General features: G+C 30.3%; 1 protein-coding gene across 2 annotated transcripts; it reads left to right on the top strand.

The window, feature by feature from the left end:
• Positions 1-3,329: 3,329 nt before the first annotated feature.
• LOC112717107 (squamosa promoter-binding-like protein 14) lies at positions 3,330-9,130 on the top strand. Of its 2 annotated transcripts, none has more exons than XM_025769209.3 (10): positions 3,330-4,320; positions 4,707-4,882; positions 5,015-5,811; positions 5,946-6,020; positions 6,129-6,236; positions 6,320-6,434; positions 6,639-6,774; positions 6,864-7,008; positions 7,162-7,764; positions 8,023-9,130. In XM_025769209.3, the coding sequence occupies exons 1-10, from the start codon at positions 3,827-3,829 to the stop codon at positions 8,455-8,457; spliced, it is 3,084 nt and encodes a 1,027-aa protein (XP_025624994.1). In that variant the 5' UTR covers positions 3,330-3,826; the 3' UTR covers positions 8,458-9,130. The 2 variants fall into 2 exon arrangements, with proteins under 2 accessions (XP_025624994.1, XP_025624993.1); XM_025769208.3 differs by having other exon boundaries at positions 4,707-4,897.
• Positions 9,131-13,280: the final 4,150 nt, after the last annotated feature.

The raw sequence follows: 13,280 nt of genomic DNA, 5'->3' as shown, positions 1-13,280 counted from the left end.
ATATTCATTTTTTATTTTTTAATATTTAAAGCGTTTTATTTTTGTCATAAAACATTACAAACTTAATATTATTAAATAATTAAATATAAATATATAAAATGTTTAACATTATTATTTAAATATTTATTTCTCTTAATATATGTTAATATTGAATTATGTGATTTGATCCGTCAGAAAAAAATAATATTTATGTTAAAAAATATTATGGGTTGTCTTATGAATAAATATGTTAGAACGGAAATATAATAGTCATAATAAATTAATAGGTGATAATACTTGTATTATTAATTATATTATCACTATGCATATTTTTAAGAGTATTAAATATTTATCACAGATATAAAATATTGTTAACATATCTCAAAAATATAAAATATTTAAAATGTTAGGAATAAAAATAAAAATAAAATTGATCTAAATTTTACAGACTAAGACGATATTTTATCCAAATAAAACATTATTAAAATTATTAAAATAAATTTAATTTTCAAATATTTCCAAACATATCTTCTATCTCTCGTTTTCTTTCCACTTGAGATGAGAAAATATTTTGATATGAGAATCACACGTTATATTCTTTCTCTTGGTTTCTTTTATTCTTACTTAAATATGAAAAAATAATAATAAAACTTCCCAACTATTGCTATTTACTACCAATTTCGTGTAATTTTCTCGTTTAGGTTCTGTCTAATCTAAGAAGCTAATACACGTATGTTTAGCAAATAATTTTATGGATTTGAAAAAATATAATAAAAATGAGAGTAATTAAGTCTAGTTTTTTTTATAAAAGTAACTAAGCTTGTTTGATTTAAGAAAATAATTTTTAAAATATTTAATTTTTATATTTTAAATTCTATTACAATAATAAATAATACAATTTATTTTCTAATTTCTCTCATCATTAAAAAAAAAGGCGTGAGAATATATGGATGATGATGATAACTCATTTGGTTGGATGCGGCAAAAGCATTCCCAATGGCATCCCATCCTAATCCTAAAATCGTACCTCTTCTCTTCTTTTTATTTTCATTTAATACAAAATGAAAATTCGTACGTATTTATTTTTATATAAAATTAATAATAAAAAATTATTATAAAATAATTTAATTAAATTTATTAAATTATTTAAATTTTTTTAACTATTAATTTTATATAAATACAACTCCATATGAATTTTCGTTCCAATACAATTAGACTTAGATGTGATGTTTTGTTATATTATTCTTTTTTCATACGGATATACTTTTTCATCATAGTTTTTTCCTTTTAGAAACTAACTATACTTTGTCTATAGTAGTTTTTATAAACATTCACTTCTAATTAAACACTTAAGAGCAGGTCATTTTTTTAATTATAGTTTAATTATTATACACTAATAATGTAAAGTTTTTAAATCATGATTCTTTCTTCTAGTTCTCATCTCATTTTAAAAAATCCAAAAAAAAGTTATTTAGAAAAGCTAATATAAAGTTTGAAGTGTAATTAAAATAGAACGAATTCATTTTTCTTTTTAACATCATTTTGATGGTTTAATTTCACTTTAGACATAAAAATTTTAAAATTTTAGATTAGCAAAATATGAAAATAGATTTTCTTAATTTTTTTCAAGAATAAAAGAGAAAAGTGTAGTCTCTCATTATTAATTTTATAAGTAAAACAAAAAATATATAAAAAAAAGAACAATAAAAAATTAAAAATCATATTTTATTTCTTCATTTTTTTTAATAATTGAGTGGATCATTCCCACAAAATGTTAATCACATAGTCATATCTTAATAGTGAAAAAAATTAATGCAATAATAATTAATTAAACCAGGTGGTAAAATTTTGTTTTAGTAAAGTAAGTCAATGCTATCTTTGTTCTTAACTAATTGTTCATTTTACTTTTGTGGTTAGATACACTGAATTTTTTTTCAGTATATACTTACACAAATAAAAGTACCAGTAAATTAGTAAGGAGCAAAGTAAATCAATAAGCCTAGATGGGTACTTTTCATTTACGAATAAGTGTTTATTTTTAAATTAACTGTTTACTTAATTGATCAATGTTTTCATTTTTCTTTTCCTAGTTACACCCGTACGAATTCTATCCTAATCAATTAGGAACTAAATAAATGATACAAAGTAAATGAATGCTAAAGAAAATATTATTTTACAAAAGTTATTTTATTTATAGTTTAATATACTTTAATTATTTTTTAAACAATATTATATGCATAATTTGGTATATATATATATATATATATATATATATATATATATATATATATATATATATATATATATAAAAGAGTATTATAGGACCAACAATTTTTTGTGATTTATAAATTATAATCATTAATTAGTTATTATTATTATTTTTAATAGTGTAAAATTATATTTATGACAAAATATTAAATTGGTCTTGTACGTTTGAGCGTAATCCTATTTTAGTATTTGAATCTAAAAAATTTCATTTAACTTCAATATAAGTCGGAAAAGTCAAAGTTAAATAATTAACGGAATATACTACGTAGTACAAGAATAAGATCAATAATTTGGAGAACAAGTACATTTTAACGGAATATCCTACGTAGTACAAGAATAAGATCAATAATTTGGAGAACAAATACATTTATTATTTATCATTCTCCTTAGTTCTATAGAAAATATTTTATTTAAATCAAAAAAATAATAAATAAATATATTAATATATTTACAATTGATTTTGTACCTCTAGAATTTATACTATTATCACGTATGAGATTCTATTAATTATTTAATTTTGACTTCATGGTGGGACATTAAACTTTGTTAGATTTAAATAGGACACTTTAAACCTCAAAAAACAAAATAGAATTAGGCTCAAATATAGAAAACCAATTTAATACTTTATCCTTATATTCAATAATATATAATTCTTTATTTTATTTTTTACTGATTAAATATTGAACAAAATTTAATAAAAATATTAATCCCTAAATTTTTTCATATAAAAATATTATTTTGGTATTAATCATATTTTTTATTCACACAATATCCTCTAATTTGATATTTAATGAGAATTTGACGGTAGTAAAGATTTGTTCTAATATTTTTTAAATAAATAAATTAATTAATAATAAATTTAAATTATAACAATCATTGAACAAATAAAAAATATTATATGGTTAAATAATTTAAGAATTAATAACAAAAAGTTTTAATTGAAGAAGAATAAAAAAAATGAGATAAATTTAATTAAAAAAAGAATTCGTTTACGTAACCTTTTTGAAAAGAATATATATGAATAATATATCCCAAAGTAACGCAAATATAGTTTAAGAGTGGATTTAGCAAATTAATATTAGAGAATTTAGTAATTTATATTGAGGGCGTCAAGAAATATAGGAAAGTAAAAGCATGAAAGTCACAGCAGCAGCAGTAGTAGTACGGAAATGGAATGACTGAGCAGTGGGGACTGCGAACCCCCTTGGATTCTTCCTGCACCCCAATGGTCGGCTCGGCCCCTTAAACTCCAATTACCAATTACCCCCTCATTCTTCCTCTTATTTACACTTTCTGCCACTCCCCCCCAACCCAACAGGGTGTCTCTTTGATGCAAGTTGAGTACAGCAAGCAACTTCTCTCTTTGAACACAAAATGCATCTTACTCCTCTTTTTCTCAGATCCCTTCTCTTCTGTTGCCAAATTCACCTAACTTGATCTAATTCTATACCATCCATCCTCGGATTCATTTATTTCTTCAGACATGTGATGCTGACTTTGTCTTCTTCAATTTTATACAATTAATTGGAAAAACCCTATTGTTTTTGTTGGTTATAGTTTTGTTTTGAAGATTTTGAAGATGGAGAAGGTGGCTCCTCCGATCTTTATGCACCAAGCACTTCAAAGTCGGTTCTGTGATGTACCGATGACTACTACTGCTACCACGAAGAAGCGCGATCTGTCGTACGACGTCGATAAGAGCAGCTCCAACGGTAATTGGAATCCAAACGCATGGAGCTGGGACAGTGTCAGGTTTATTGGGAAGCCTGTACCGCAGCAAAACGGTGTCGTTTCAGTTGAGGAAGAAACGCTGCGTTTAAATCTCGGTAGCAGTGGTGTTAGTGGCAGCGGCGGAAGCGTTGACCCGAGCGTGTCGCGGCCGAGTAAGAGAGTGCGTTCTGCTTCACCCACCGGAACGGCGTCGTATCCGATGTGCCAGGTGGATAACTGCAAGGAAGATCTGTCAAGTGCTAAAGACTATCACAGAAGGCACAAAGTGTGTGAGCTTCATAGCAAAGCCTCGAAAGCCCCCCTTGGGAACCAAATGCAAAGGTTCTGCCAGCAGTGTAGCAGGTGTTAATTGATTTACCCTAGTCAATTCTTTTGAATTGCCTTAATTCTGTGATGAGTTGTTTGATGAATTTACAATTATAGCGTAAGTTTCTACAATTGATGGATGTTGATGTAATAGTACCAAATCTCTTTCTTTTTTTTTTTCAAAAAGGGAAGAAATCTTTAGTTGAAATGACTAAGCATTTTATAGTTTTTTGGTTATACTTTTGTTTTCAAAATTGATGGATGTTCTAAGCATTTTATAGTTTTTTGGTTATACTTTTGTTTTCAAAATTGATGGATGTTGAGTTTTTTTTTTTTTTTTTTCCATATTAACTGTTTCTGCCATGATAGTGTTGAATTTTCATTCCTTTTAACTATTATTTGATGTTGTTTTACGTGCGTAGGTTTCACCCCTTGACGGAGTTTGATGAAGGGAAGCGAAGCTGTAGACGTAGACTGGCTGGGCACAACCGCCGGAGAAGAAAGACCCAACCGGAAGATGTCACGTCGCAGCCTGAGAGTGTGGCTACTGGAAATGCAGAAATCTTCAATTTATTGAGTGCCATAGCAAGTTCACAAGGTCAGAAGCCAAATGGTACTGTGTTTCTTATCCGCGCCATTAATATAGCTATGTTTGTGGATGATAATGATCGTGCGTAGGAAAATTTGAGGAAAGAAACAATAAGTTTTTTGCGATAATTATTCTGTGTAGGTAAGTTTGAGGACAGAAGCAAGATTGCGTCACAAGTTCCGGATAAAGACCAGCTTGTTCAGATTCTTAATCGGATACCGTTGCCAGCTGATCTTGCAGCAAAGTTGCTCAATGTTGGCGGTAAAGGTCAAATACAAACTTCATCTTATCATCATGACAAAGTGAACCAGAGCAATTCTGGTCCATTAACGAAGGACTTACTTGCTGTTCTTTCAACCACTTTATCGGCATCTACTCCCAACTCTCAAAAGAGTAGCCAGAGTAGTGACAGCGAGAAGTCTAGAGCTAGTGCTGACCAAGTTGGTGAAAGTTTACAAATGAGACAACATCCACAAGAATTTGCTTCTGTTGGAGACGAAAGAAGTAGTGGCAGTTCGCAATCTCCAGTTGAAGATTCAGACTTCCCAGAAGTTCAAGTTAATTTGCCACTGCAACTCTTTAGTTCTTCTCCTGAAGTTGGCAACCCGCCAAAATTGACACCTTCGCAAAAGTATTTCTCTTCTGACAGCAGTAATCCTGTGGAAGAGAGGTCACCATCATCTTCCCCTGCTGTGGACAATCAATTCGATTTGCAAGGCGTGGCTAGAGGTTTCAAGGCTGACGGCGTTCCAAGCAGAAGAGAAGTAAATGCAAATAAAGAAGCTAGCCAAAGTCAAAGTTATAATATATCTCTTAATCTCTTTAATGCGCCGAATAGCAGAGTCCAGCCTAGCTCACTTCAAAGTGTTCCATTTCAAGCTGGATATGCATCTTCTGGTTCTGATCATTCACCTCCAAGTTTGAATTCAGATGCTCAGGTATTTCATGATTTCCTTATTCCTGGTTTATATTTTAACTTCAACTTTGTATTTGTTTTATCTTGCCTATATCCAAACAAGCTTAGGTAATTCATTTTTGTGAGTGATTTGATATTGTTGCGGTATGCCAATAGGATCGCACTGGGAGAATAATGTTCAAACTATTTGACAAAGATCCTAGTCATTTCCCTGGAACACTGCGAACACAGGTAAAATACTGTGCCAACATCTGTCCTCATTTTGTTATTCTTATTGAATGTAAAAGGTTGCGCTTGGAAAAATAATAGTGTTACTAACTTCCTTTTTTTCTTTCCTAGATTTATAATTGGCTTTCTAATAGTCCATCAGATATGGAGAGCTACATTAGGCCGGGCTGTGTGGTACTATCGCTTTATGCTTCAATGTCCTCTGCTGCCTGGGAGCAAGTAAGTGAACTGCTGTGATGCACGTGCATATATAGCTTTTATGTTTCTTCTTGCTGATTGATTGTGCATTGTGTTTTTTGCAGCTAGAAGAAAACTTCCTGCAACATGTCCATTCTTTAATTCAAAGCAATTCCGACTTTTGGAGAATTGGAAGGTTTCTGGTTCATTCTGGCAATCAGTTAGCATTACACAAAGATGGTGAGTACTAATCCATGACTGCAGTCTTGTATTATTTATTTTACTTAGAATGAACTTTTTTATGCTTAAGATATGATTTTTTGGCCTCTTTATCTAAATAGTTTTCTTTTTTTTTTTTTTTCAAATCAAACTTTAGAAGATCAAACGTGCCCTTCTCTCAAAATTTCCTTATCTGAATTAGATCCATTTGAATTGAAAATCCAGGAAAAATTCACTTATGCAAGCCATGGAGAACATGGAGGTCTCCTGAATTGATATCAGTATCCCCTTTGGCAATTGTTAGCGGAGAAGAAACCTCTTTTTCATTGAAGGGTAGAAACCTGTCAAATCCTGGCACCAAGTCAGTAGCACTGTTCCCTCATTTTATTTGTGTGCTGCTTTATACCTCTTTCTGGTCCATTCTCCTAATATTTGTTCTAAATTTTACAGGATTCATTGCACAGGTACTGGCGGTTACATGCCCATAAAAGTTGTTGAATCTGCATGTCATGGTATGACCTACGACAAGATAAAGTTGAGTGGCATTAAAGTTCAGGATGCTTCTTCTGGTCATTTGGGTCGCTGTTTTATTGAGGTAGAGTTCTTAATCTTGTTTTTTTCTTTTTGTCTTTTTTTAACTTCTATCCCTGTAGAGAATTCTATTTGCTTGCAGACACATGCATATTTTCCTGAAACTTTTGCCTGTGCAAAGTTTGTATCTAATAAATGCAATGTCATTCATGAACAGGTTGAAAATGGTTTCAAGGGTAACAGTTTTCCAGTGATAATAGCTGATGCAACCATTTGTAAGGAATTGAGACCACTTGAATCTGAATTCAACAAGGAAGAAAATGCAAGTGATGCCATTTCAGATGAGCATGGATATGATCTTGGAAGACCAAGGTCAAGGGAGGAGACTCTACACTTCCTGAATGAGCTTGGGTGGCTATTCCAAAGAGAAAGGTTCTCATATACAGATTTGGTTCCAGATTATTCACTTGACAGATTCAGGTTCATACTCACATTTTCCGTGGAAAGAAATTGCTGTATGCTAGTTAAAACACTCTTGGATATGTTGGTTCAAAAATACTTGGAAGGCCAATGGTCGTCAACGGCATCATTGGAGATGCTCAACGCAATCCAACTCCTGAATAGAGCGGTTAAAAGAAAGTATGTGAACATGGTTGATTTGCTCATTCAGTATGCTGTGCCTAGCAAAAATGATGCATCCCGGAAGTACGTATTTCCGCCAAATGTTGCAGGACCTGATGGTATTACGCCATTGCACTTGGCAGCATGCACCTCGTCATCTGAGGGTGTAATTGACTCTCTGACAAATGATCCGCAGGAGGTAAATTTACCCGCTTTATTTTAGTAATAAGGTTTATACAGGAAAAACTCCATTTGGACGTCTTATTTAGTGCTAATTTCAACACACTTTTCTCCACAAACGTGGATTACATTTCGGTGACTTTATTTCTTGTAAACTTGAAACTTCCGAGTAAACACTGAAGTCATTCGTGCAGTATGTTCACAAGCATAAAGAAGATGCATGTATAATTCCCTTTTATAAAGCACCTAATAATCAGCGTTTCTTGTGGTGGTGTAGATTGGGTTGAACAGCTGGGATTCTCTTCTAGATGCAAATGGGCAGACTCCGCATGCTTATGCCATGATGAGGAATAATCATTCTTATAATGTGCTGGTTGCTCGAAAACTCTCCGATAGAAGAAGAGGCCATGTTTCAGTAACAATTAATAGTGAGATAGAGCATTCATCAATGGACATCGAGCTTAAGCAAAGGCAAAGTGACCAAACCAAAAGAGGTCAGAATTCCTGCACTAAGTGTAGTGCAATGGCGGATGTTCGCTACAGCAGCAGAATTCCTGGTTCACGGAGCTTCGGTCACCACCGACCCTTTATTCATTCGATTCTAGCTATTGCTGCCGTATGTGTCTGTGTCTGTCTGTTCTTGCGAGGACACCCTTGGGTTGGCTCGGTTACACCCTTCAATTGGGAGAAGTTGGATTATGGCACCATATAACTGCTATTGCTAGACAAGTTTGGCATAAAGGGAATCGGATTCATCAACTAGGGGGTAACAAAAGAACCCAATGGTTGCTGTTTTCGTCGCAGGCGGAAACTGCTTTTCTTGGGGAACGGGCATTTTGTGTTGAGAGCCCAACATAAACACCTCACACATCGATATCGATCGATGCAGAGCTGTTTGGAAGATCAAGGAGAAAGAAAGTGTGGCTGCCCTAGTGCCTTCTTTGCAGATTCTGACTTGAGATAAGGTCCTATTGGAATTTCAGAATTAAGGGTATCAATGTTCTCGAGTTAAAATAGTGTTGAACACTAATAAAAATCTCACAACAGAGTCCCTTAGAAATCAAACTATATCATTCCACTTTTAGGGAAATCAATAGTGTTTTTAAGGATCATGCTGGAGATTTCATTTGTTAAGAAACTTATATGTCCAAAACTATTCTACTCCAGGATGAGTTTGGTTGTTTACTCCATGTTCAAGTTGGAAGGTGGTGCATGGCTTCAAGAACAAAGCAGTTGACTTATGAGAGCAGCAAGGCCACAAGTACAGGGTATTATGATTAAGTGGCTGTGTAATTATGATGTTTCTGCTGACCATCTGTATGATGATGATGATTATTATTATTACTATTATTATTATTATTATTATTGTTATTATTATTATTAAATTCATGGTTTCAGTTTCCTTTCTTTTCCTTTCTGCTATCATTTGCATGTGATTTTTTAATTATGATGTCTTTTTGACTTTTTTCCGTGGTCCTTTTCTTTATTAGTGTATGTCCAATTAAGATTACATTATATGCTCAATGGCTGAGGATTCTTAACCAGTGGCCATAATTTCGTTTGCTTGGATATATTCATATATAGTACGGTACCACAATACATCATTGACAATTGTAGCTGCTGCTATTGCTGTGTACTTTATTATGTCTGTTATAATCATATTTGAACAAATTGACATTTGATAATTCTAATTTAATTAAAGGGTGTTTTTAATTATGTTGGTCTTGAATTAATATAATATAATGTTATTAAATCAATAATTGATACGTCATATGTGATAGCTACCACTGAAACCAAGTGTAGGTTTTAGTTATATAGAATATATGAAGCTGACATTGATTTATGATTGTGCATCTATGACTAATTAATTCTTGTAATTAATATCCATATAATTAAAATTCATAATTATGTAGATATTGTTGATGACTATATCCATATCCAGTTATCCACACACTACCTTTTTTTTCCTAATATATATATTTTTTATATAAAGAATATGTGCAGTTTATTATTCACCTTAATCAATAGATACCTAATGTTGAGTTATTAATAGTTGGTTCTGAAGCAGCTGTGGAACTTAATATGAGAGACACATGTCTACCACTCTAACCAAGAGGCAAAACCTAGATTCTTTGGTTAAAAGAAAAAATTTAAAATAAAAAATGCTAAAATGTTACTAAAAATCTCTTTCCAAATATTAATAATAGTAGTATCAATAATTCAAAAATGTTAGGTATATGTACCGACGTACTTGTAGGGTGTAGCTGAATACAAAATACTGTGGCCAACTTGCATTATTTCTTGCGTCAAAATCGAAAGCACATGAATGATGAATTGAATGAATGGCTTTCGTTTTCATCAATGTATTGGCAATTTGGACCACATTCATTGATTGGGAGGTCTCGCTTATAACATACATATCCTAGGCGTGGAAGATAACACCACCAATAATATTTTATTTCTTACATTAAATTATATTATATTAAAATTATAAATGTATATCCCTTTTAGCACTTTACTTTACCTTACCTTCCAACTTGTATCATCCGCCATGTCCACATCGTAATGTTTTTTTCTGTAACTTATGAATTGACACTTGGACTCTTAATAATGATCAAACGCGGCTATAAGAAACTACAAATTTGATATTGTTCACATTTATTTTTGGGGTATAGATAGAGATTTTTAACAAAGTTTTGGAGTGAAATATCAAAGCAACTTTGTGAGAAACACAGCTTCTTTTGAACCAACAATTAGCTATACCGAATGAGTAAGGACTGAGGCTTTAAATTATTAAAAGAATGCTAGAAATATTAAAATTTATTATTTTGGTGAGTTTTAGTTAGTAATATTTGAAAATATAGGTTAAAAATTTAGATTATTAGACTAAAAAAAATTGAATTGATAGCTAAAATTATTGGTCAAAAATAACAAATTATGTTGTTTTTTTATTTTTATCAAATTATTATTATAAAGAAAAAATATTGGTTTTTTTCTGTTAGAGGAAAAAAAGAAAGAGAGTAGTTTTTAGTCTTTTTCCATACTCAGATTATCATGAAAGTCATATTACTTATATAATTATTTAAAAAAAAACCAAAAAATTTAAAGATTCAAACAAAAATATTAATTATGAAAGATTATATTAGGAGACTACTTCGATAAAGACACTAAAAATGTCATTTTTTTTAAAGACGTTTACATGTGTCATGATATTATTGGACATCTTTATTAAGTCGGTTAATAATTTATTTTTTAATAAACCAGAACAAAATCGGTTTATTATAGCAACAATAATAAACTCAATTGTCCGCACTATAATTATTAGACTTGATTTGATCCGATCAATTTACACAATCTAAATCGAATCATGTTTAAATTTTTTGATAAAAAAACAAATATATCCCTGATTTTTGTTTAAAAAAAACAAAAAAAAACCATGATCTAGTGGATTATGTAAATTGGTCGATTCGACCGAATCTAAAAACAATTGGATTTATTGTTATTGTTATAAAAAATCGGTTTTATTCTAATTTATTAAAAAATTTAAAAATAATCGATTCATTAATACGTCTAATGATAATGCAACACATAAATGTCTTTACAAAAAGACTTATATTTACGAGAGCATCCTCCTATTATATTATTATTAAAGTATCATCTTTTAGATAGATAGAGTATATTTAACAAAATGATCCTTCCTTTTAATAATTCTGCCAATAATCTAATTTTTCATTTGTAATTTGTATTTCACTCAAAAATATTTTTTTATTTTTTTAAAAATCACTTTAGCCAATTCTTCTCCACTTTGAGTCATCACTTTCATGCCACCTGAAAAAACAAGATGGCATGCAATTATGAGACAAATATAAGTGTATGAAGCTAAATATATACAAATGCAACCTCGGAGAAATAAATCAATAATAGTCACATCATTCAAAACCTTACACAAAATGTTTTCTTCTCCAAGACACATTTGAAAATATCCTACTTAAGATACCATTAATTCTCCGCGTAGAAACTGTACACCTAATTGGGTTAGAAATATCCCAAATGCCTTTCTAAGATCAGAGGAACTAACTGCCAAAGTTAAGCAAACTTTTTTGAAGATCACAGCTGTGCATATGGCTACTCAAATCCACCATTCCAGCCGTAAACTAAGCTTTCTTTCTTTTTTTCTTTTCTTTTCTTTTCTTTTTTTAATTAATATCTCAAGAGCTTAATCTTATCTTAATATATTGGCACTTAAAATCTTTCACGTAATCTAATATTTAGCTATCCATAATTTCTTATCATACCATATGATACTTTAGATTTAGATTTTGTGGTCGACACAAGAGTCTACCTAAATATTATTTTTTTTAATCGGTTTGAATTTAAAAAAAAAAATTATAATATTAAAATTTTTATGATAAAAAAATTTAGAGTTAAATTACTGTTAATTTTTAAAAGAAGATTTTAACAAAAGATAAAGGAAGAAAAATATAAAATTTTATGCAAATTTTACATAAATCTAAAAATGATATATAATTATTACTTTTTTATTATATTGTGTTAGCATGATTACATGATACTTCTATGTTCTAACGACATTAAAAAAGAATGAGAGTACAATTTTTATATTGAGCCTAAGCATAGGAAATTATAATCCCGATAATATGGACAAAATTATATTTCACTTTCTTTATTTTCCGTTTGATTCTAAATTTTGTGTTATTGTGTGAATATTCATAAGCGCAAAATTGTTTATTGTATTACTTTTTATTTTTCATTGATTCCAAAATTTGTATTGTTCTGTATATTTTTGGTCAACAGATTGGTTCAACACCTATTAGTAATACTATTGTGGATCAAAAGGTTGGCCCAATTATAAATCGAGCAAAAACTTAGATCATGTTAAAATATTCCCAGTTGATCCATCAGTACTTATAGACAAAGATTATATATAATTGGACTTAGCCCAATTTCTTACCAAAAAAAGGACTAACCCAATTAGTGGAACATAAAAATCAATAATAAACCGACTAAGTTGGATTGATCTATTATTTCTGGGTAAATTTAAAATCTCTACGAGTTAATATATATATATATGGATGTTTCTTCTGCGAAGTATCAGAATGTTTCTTTTTCATACTAAATGGATGTTCTTTTATATATTTTTCGAATTTTTTGTATTACAAATATGAATGTCTCTATTTCTTGAAGAATTTCATATTTTTTTAAATTTTATAGATATTTAATTATTTTTACTAAAATATAATTGAATATTTCTTTTGTTAAGTATTAAGATATTTTTTTTTTCATATTAAATGAATATTTTTTTATATTTCTGTAATTGAGATGAAGCGAAAGAGAAGAAAAGGAACATTTCTTCTTCCATGAAAGCTTTGAGAAACAAGGAGCAAACACAATCTAGCTACCCAAACAAGGCACGAGGCTACTCTTTTTATACCACAGGGACAGTTGCTGCCGCTTAATAATAATAAAAGCTAGTTTTATAGATCTTGTATGGAATAATAGGCTTCTATTTTCTGATGC

Source organism: Arachis hypogaea, chromosome 10, assembly GCF_003086295.3.
Source record: "Arachis hypogaea cultivar Tifrunner chromosome 10, arahy.Tifrunner.gnm2.J5K5, whole genome shotgun sequence".
Lineage (NCBI taxonomy): Eukaryota > Viridiplantae > Streptophyta > Magnoliopsida > Fabales > Fabaceae > Arachis > Arachis hypogaea.
This window is presented reverse-complemented; position numbering and strand designations above follow the sequence as displayed.

Bases quoted from the DNA above. Each gene is read 5' to 3' on its own strand.
- LOC112717107 (XM_025769208.3), top strand. From the start codon at position 3,827: ATGGAGAAGGTGGCTCCTCCGATCTTTATGCACCAAGCACTTCAAAGT. The intron at 4,898-5,014 runs GTACTGTGTTTC...TATTCTGTGTAG, and splicing joins ACAAGGTCAGAAGCCAAATG to GTAAGTTTGAGGACAGAAGC. The intron at 6,435-6,638 runs GTGAGTACTAAT...TTGAAAATCCAG, and splicing joins GTTAGCATTACACAAAGATG to GAAAAATTCACTTATGCAAG.